The sequence below is a fragment of the Hyalella azteca genome, unplaced genomic scaffold, assembly GCF_000764305.2.
Source record: "Hyalella azteca isolate HAZT.00-mixed unplaced genomic scaffold, Hazt_2.0.2 contig3096, whole genome shotgun sequence".
In the NCBI taxonomy this organism is placed as follows: domain Eukaryota; kingdom Metazoa; phylum Arthropoda; class Malacostraca; order Amphipoda; family Hyalellidae; genus Hyalella; species Hyalella azteca.
Window position 1 is genome coordinate 1 of NW_025933349.1, and position 7484 is coordinate 7484.

Genomic DNA, 7484 nt, shown 5'->3' on the forward strand with positions numbered 1-7484 from the left:
GGGGGGGGGATGAGGAGGGGCTGAGAGGGTGAAGGGGGAAACGTGAAGTTCACCCCCTTTCACCCCGTCTACCTGTACTCACCTTGCCGGAGGAAGGAGGGGGGAGGGATTACTGGGGGGCAGCTAGGCCTAAATTCACCCATTTATAGTTCTTCCATGTGGGTGAGGTCGCTAGAAGGTACAGTAGCCTACGTAGACAAGGCACAGCAGCTTAAGCCATAGGGCCATATGTCCTCGGCCACCGCATCTGAATTCTAAGTTCAGTAACGCCACACTGCATCCGGCTTAAATTGTTCAAGCCTAACTTCTTTGGGCTTTACCTACTCTGGCTTAACTCCTTTCGACCGAACCTCTTCTGGCCTAATTTCTTATGGACTTAACCTACTCTTGCGAAACTCCTGGCCTAATCTAATCCGGCCTAATCTCGTCTGGCCTAACCTGATCTGTCCTAATATACTCCGGCCTAACATCTTCTCGCTTCTACTCCGGGCAAGCCTACTTCGTCCAAACCTTATTTGTCAAAACCTCATCCGGTCCCACTTATTCTGGTCTAACCTATTCACGCTACCCGACTAAGGGCGCAGCCGTAAACAACAAATTTTACTCCTAAATAAGCCACGGAGCCAATGATCAGCCTCTGCATGCTATAACTTTATACAACCTCAGAGATAAAAGCCGCAGTATACGCTGGAACATCGTAATCCGCACCAGTAAAATACTGTTTAAAGATAATAACACCATAGGTCTTCAGCCAAAACTTCAGCATGCTCGCTCATAAGCAGGCCGTTCTGCATCCGGCCTCACCTACTATGGCCTAACCTCTCCTGGACTAACCTATTCACGCTGTCCCGGCTCACAACCTTCTTGCAGCCAATGACAGGCTCTGCCTTCTCACCTGCCCCTCCTCTTTAACCTCCTGCAGCCAATGAGGTTAGGTTAGGTTAGGCTAGGTCCGCTCAGGTTGTTTTATGTGGAGAAATGTTGCAGCGCGTGTATTTTAGGCCCGATTAGGTTATGCGTGAATAGGTTTGGCCAGATGCAGCATGATCACGCTTAACTTGGTCATGCTAAAGCGGTGGCTGTGGACAAACGGTGGTGTGGCTTTGAGAACTAGACTTCATAGGCTTCTATTCCCTCTAGCGTTCTTTATTCACGGAAAGCAATATGATTAAAGTGTGAATTTTAGCGAAGATGGCCTCCGGTACGCGCCCCGTTAGGGTTGAGAAATATTGCAGTTCGTTTTGGTTAAGCCTGTAGAATTTAGGCCGGAGTAGGTTAGGCCAAAAGAGGTTACCAGCCTTTGTAAGACCAGAAGAAAATTGGCCGGACTAGGTTAGCCCAGAAAAGATTAAGCCGAAGTAGTGTAGGCCAGAAGAGATTAGGCCGCAGTTAGTTTAGACCAGAAGAGATTAGGCCGGAGTAGTTTAGGCCTGCAAAGGTTAAGCCGGAATATGTTAGGCTCAGATGCAGAACTGTCTGCTTATGATAGAGGATATTTAAGTTTCTGTTGTGGAGCTCCATCTCTGTTTTCTTAATGCATTGGGCCACCGGTCCGGAATGAGTAGACACTCTGCTAACTACCACCAGCTGAGGGCAGTAGACACTCTACCGTACTCACCTTGCCCGAGCTAAACACTCTACCGTACCCACCTTGCCCGAGGTAGACGACACTCTACCGTACCCACCTTTCCCGAGGCAGACACTCTACCGTACCCACCTTGCCAGAGGTAGACACTCTACGGTACCAACCTTGCCCGAGGGAGACAATTACCGTGCCCACCTTGCCCGAGGTAGACGCTCTACCGTACCCACCTTGCCCGAGGTAGACACTCTACCGTACCCACCTTGCCCGAGGTAGACGACACTCTACCGTACCCACCTTGCCCGAGGTAGACGCTCTACCGTACCCACCTTGCCCGAGGTAGACACTCTACCGTACCCATTGCCCGAGGTAGACGACACTCTACCGTACCCACCTTGCCCGAGGTAGACACTCTACCGTACCCACCTTGCCCGAGGTAGACACTCTACCGTACCACCTTGCCAGAGGTAGACACTCTATGGTACCAACCTTGCCAGAGGTAGACGCTCTACCGTACCATCTTGCCCGAGGTAGACACTACCGTACTCACCTTGCCAGAGGTAGACACTCTACCGTACCCACCTTGCCCGAGGTAGACACTCTACCGTACCCACCTTGCCCGAGGTAGACACTCTACCCGAGGTAGACACTACCGTACTCACCTTGCCAGAGGTAGACGCTCTACGGTACCCACCTTGCCCGAAGTAGACACTCTACCGTACCCATCTTGCCCGAGGTAGACACTCTACCGTACCCACCTTGCCAGAGGTAGAAACTCTACCGTACCCACCTTGCCCGAGGTAGATATGCCCTTGTAGACGGAGAAGTAGCAGATGAGGTAGACGGCCAGTAGACAGAGGGCCAGGTCCCACTTGAGGGACCCCAAATCCCCGAACCCCGAGGACTCGTGAAGCTGCAGGACCTCCCGGCTGGGGGTTCAAGGGGTTCAAAAGGGTTAAGTGGGTCCACGGGTTTTAACGGATTTAAATTGGAATCTGAGGGTCCAAAGGGGTTTAGTGGGTCGACGGAATATCAAGGGTAAAACGAGGGTTGAGGAGGGACAGAGGGTTTACTGGATGGGGTTCATTGGTTCTGATATAAAGTGGATTCAATGAGTTCGGGGGATTCAATGGGTTCGGGGGATTCAATGGGTTCGGGGGGTTAAATGGATTCAGGGGGTTAAAGGGGTTCGGGGGGTTAAAGGGGTTCGGGAGGTTAAAGGGGTTCGGGGAGTTAAAAGGGTTCAGCGTATTTGGGTCCAAGGAATTGGTACAAAATATCAGACCCTACTCACTCAATAAATAAACCGGTCAAATTGTCCCGATGCTGATACAGTGACAAATTTTCCAAACCAGTAGCACAGATACGCGCGGTTACCGGGCATAACTGTGTCAAAATGACTACAGAGAGCAGAAAAAAGCATCAAAATTAGAACCTTTTGTCCCACACATCTATTTGAGTGCGAGATTAAAAATATTTCAGAAAGGGAGGGGTGGGTGGGGGTGTGGCCGAAGGGCGGGGGTTAGAGGGCGAGGAAGAGGGAGGGGAGGGGAGGAAGGGGGGCGCCATTGTAGTTCAAATGCAAGCCTTCGTCCCGGACAGAGCTTGCCACTTAGCGGTGGTGGCAGCGGCGGTGGCAGCGGTGGTGGCAGCGGCGGAGGCAGCGGCGGTGGCAGCGGCGGTGGCAGCGGTGGTGGCAGCGGCGGAGGCAGCGGCGGTGGCAGCGGCGGTGGCAGCGGCGGTTTACGGCTAACCTGTTATGTCTCATTAAACTGCAAGCTAAGCTAAGCACAACAGGTTCACCCACAACAGGTTCACCCACAACAGGTTCACCCACAACAGGTTCACCCACAACAGGTTCACCCACTAGAAGTATTCGTGGGCTGGGGGGTAGAAGGTGGCGTTGGGGGAGTCGTCCTGGGTGAAGTTCTGGTCCCCCACTCCCCATTGGGTGACGTTCTGGTCCCCCATCCCCCACTGGGAGATTCCCTCCCCACCCCCCACCGCGGGGGTCAGGTTCCCCTGGATTGATAGCTGCAGAGGGGGGGTGCCCCTTTAAATAATAAATAAACTGATTTTTTGTTAGATTAATTTCTAATAATAATATTTTTTAAATAAAAAAGTCTAAATAAATTTATTTTTCAAGAAAATTTATTTTTTTAATTAATTACGTGCAAAGATTTTAAATTCCGTTCACATGGCTGCATGGTGAGAAGATTAAATATGATCTATATAGTATGTTCAAATATTCTATATACTGAAATATTATCTTAACTGACACTAATAATATTAACTAATATTATACTGAAATGCTATTTTTATTATATTTTAGTATTTTTCAGCATAAATATCAATGTGGAGGGCGCTATACTGATGTTTTATTCCTACTAAAACTGGTAATATTAACTAATACTATACTTAAATACTCTTTTTATTATATTTTAATATTTTTCAGCATAAATGTCAATGTGGGGGCCCACCTCCCTACAGTTGGGGGAGTTCCAGGAGTTGTTGCAGTGCGACCAGGGCAGCGGCGACGTGAAGGATGATAGGAAGTACCTGTTGGAGGAGGGATACTGTGGGGCGAGTCTGGGGCGACCCAAGGGCGAGTCTGGGGCGACTCAAGGGTGAGCCTGGGGCGACCCAAGGGCGAGTCTTGAGCGACCCGCAGAAGGAGGGATACTGTGGGGCGAGTCTAGGGCGACCCGCAGAAGGAGGAGGCGAGTCTGGGGCGACCCAAGGGCGAGTCTTGAGCGACCCGCAGAAGGAGGGATACTATGGGGCGAGTCTGGGGCGACCCAAGGGCGAGTCTTGAGCGACCCGCAGAAAGAGGGATACTATGGGGCGAGTCTGGGGCGACCCAAGGGCGAGCCTTGAGCGACCCACAGAAGGAGGGATACAGTGGGGCGAGTCTGGGGCGACCCAAGGGTGAGCCTTGAGCGACCCCCAGAAGGAGGGATACTGTGGGGCGAGTCTGGGGCGACCCAAGGGCGAGTCTTGAGCGACCCGCAGAAGGAGGGATACTGTGGGGCGAGTCTGGGGAGTTCTAGAGTTCAGCTCTTAGGCGATTCAGTTCTAGAGTTCAGCTCTTAGGCGATTCAGTTCTAGAGTTCAGCTCTTAGGCGATTCAGTTCTAGAGTTCAGCTCTTAGGCGATTCAGCTCTATATAGAGTTCAGCTCTTAGGTGATTCAGTTCTAGAATTCAGCTCTTAGGCGATTCAGTTCTAGAGTTCAGCTTTTAGGCGATCCCAGGGCGACCTTGGGGCGACTCTGAAGTGACTCTATAGGTCTAGTGATCAGGACCCTAACAAAATTTAGAGTCGCCCCAGCTTCTGGTAATCCAAATCAGAAGCTGCCGCGTCTGTAAATTTTCACTGGGGAGCGACCCAAGGGCGAGTCTAGAGCGACCCAAGGGCAGCTATGAGGCGACTAAGGGGCGACCCTCGAGCAAGGGGCAATATGCTAGAGTACGTGGACCTGGGGTGACCATGGGGCAGCTCTAGGGCGATCCTGGGGCGACTCTGAAATGACTTTGGGTCGACCCTAGAGCGACCCTGAATCGACTCAGATTCAAGGCTGGAACAACTCTTGTGCCACCTCTTTATACTATATAGTAAGTTTTAAATAACTTTTCAGTAAATCTTGAGTAACTCCATACGCTAAACTCAGGGGGCATCTAATAAATATTCCAGACACTCACCGAAGATTGCCATTACACACCCAAGGCCTCCCCTCATCCACCCAAGGCTCCTTTCACCCACCGAAAGCCTCCCTCACCATCAAAGGCTCCCTTCACATACCTATTCACCCACCGAAGGCACCCTTCACCTACCCCCTTCATTCCAGAAGGCTCCCTCCACCCTGAAGGCTCCTTTTACTCACCGAAGCCTCCCTCATCCATCAAAGCCTCCCTTCACATACCTATTCACCCACCGAAGGCACCCTTCGCCCACCAATGGTTCCCTTCACCCAACGAAAGCATCGTTCAGCCATTGAAGGTCCCTTTCACAACCCCCTTCATTCCAAAAGGCTCCCTTCATCCCCGAAGGCTCCCTTCACAAACCAGAGGCCTGCTCCACCCATCCCCCTCGCCCCCACCGACCCAAGGCCCCCCTTCACCCAACAAAGGCCCCTTTCACCCATCGTAGGCCCCCTTTACCAACCGAATACCCTTTTTACCAACTGGAGTCCCCCTTCACCCACCCCCGTTCACCCACCGCAGGCTCCAGGCCAGGATGACGTTGTAGAAGAAGTCCACGAAGAAGGCGATGGTCACGACCGCGAACCCGATGCCTGGGGGATGGGGGAAATGGGGGAAGTGAGGGAAATGGGTTTACTGGAGGGAATGGGGGAAATGGGGGTAATGGGGGAAATAGAGGTACTGGGAGAGAAGAGGGTAGTGGGGGAAATGAGGGAAATTGGGGTACTGGGGAAATGGGGGGTACTGGGGAATTGAGGGCAATGAGGGAAATGGGGGTACTGTGGGCGAAGGGGGAAATAAAGGAAATGGGGAAATAAGGAATATTAAGTAATTAAGTATATGTACAATAAATATTTGTCATCACTAAACCCTAATCCACTTAACCCCTTACAACCCCTCAACCCCCCGACCCCTGACCCCTCCTCATATTTTGCTTCCATCGGGCTCCACAAAGGCGGGCCGCGGACCCCAATTTAAGGGCCGGACCCCAATTGAGGGATGATGAATTATCCCTCGTATTTGGACGGGCCAAAGTGAGGGTAAGGAAACGTGACCGCGCCGGACGTGTGCCAGCTTCCCTCGCGGCGTCCTAATGAAACGTAAATAAAACGGCACTAAAACGACGATAAAAAAGGCTTAGAAAGCCCATTAATTGAGCGTTAATAAATTGATTTAACGTCGCTAATAAAACGTAATTAAAACGTCAATAAAACTCGCATTAAAATGTAGCCTTGACGAAACATGATGCTTCGATGAAACGTCATTAAAACTTCATTAAAACCTCATTAAAACGTCGTTAAAATCGTCATAAAAAGTCATTAAAACGTCATAAAAAGTCAATAAAACGTTATAAAAACTTCGTTAAAAAGTCATCAAAACGTCATAAAAATGACATTAAAACGTCGTGAAAAGTCATTAAAACCTCGTTAAAACGTAAAAAAGTCGTTAAAACGTCATTTAGACGTCGTTAAAACGTCATAAAAACGCATCTAAAACCCTACCGATGCATCATGAAAAAGTCAATAAAACGTTAGTTACATAACATAGGCAAGGTGGACTAATGTCTCTTATACGTTACATAAAACGCTATTTCTTCTGTAACTTCATTTAAACGCAACGCCAAACGTTCCTCAAACGCTACTAGGACGTCGCAAAAAGAGCCTAAAACGTCCTAAAACGAAATTGAAAAGATATTTCAACTCTTCCCAAACTTCACTAAACCTGCCTCTAAAACGTCGCTGAAACGTCGTTATCCGTCGCTGAATTTACGCTAAAACGTCGCTAAAACGTCGTTATACGTCGCTGAATTTACGCTAAAACGTCGCTAAAACGTCGTTATACGTCGCTGAATTTACGCTAAAACGTCGCTAAAACGTCGCTCTAGCACTTATACAACCCCTCTAAAACGGCACTAAATCACTCCAAAATCACCCCTAAAACGCCTCTAAATCCACCTCACCCTTCAGGAGGGGCACCAGGCGCCCCCAGCAGGTGATGGCGCCCGTGCTGTTGTACTGCCCCAGGGCGAGCTCCATGAAGAACAGAGGGATGCCCCCCAGCACCAGCATCAGGCAGTAGGGGATCAGGAACGCCCCTGGGGGACAATGAGGGTACAGTGAGGGTAAAGTGAGGGTAAAGTGAGGGTAAAGTGAGGGTACAGTGAGGGTACAGTGAGGGTAAAGTGAGGGTAAAGTGAGGGTA

General features: G+C 50.2%; 1 protein-coding gene across 1 annotated transcript in view; it reads right to left on the minus strand.

Annotated features, from left to right (window-relative positions):
• Window positions 1-2372: 2372 nt before the first annotated feature.
• Window positions 2373-7484, minus strand: part of LOC108677071 (sodium-dependent dopamine transporter) — a gene marked incomplete at its 3' end in the record, with an annotated part of 8629 nt that continues 3517 nt past the window's right edge. The window contains exons 2-6 of the mRNA XM_018165223.1: window positions 7243-7377; window positions 5800-5875; window positions 4063-4141; window positions 3450-3616; window positions 2373-2511 (exon numbers count right to left, since the gene is read on the minus strand). Coding sequence (XP_018020712.1) covers window positions 2373-2511; window positions 3450-3616; window positions 4063-4141; window positions 5800-5875; window positions 7243-7377 — 596 coding nt within the window. The remainder of the gene's footprint in view (window positions 2512-3449; window positions 3617-4062; window positions 4142-5799; window positions 5876-7242; window positions 7378-7484) is intronic.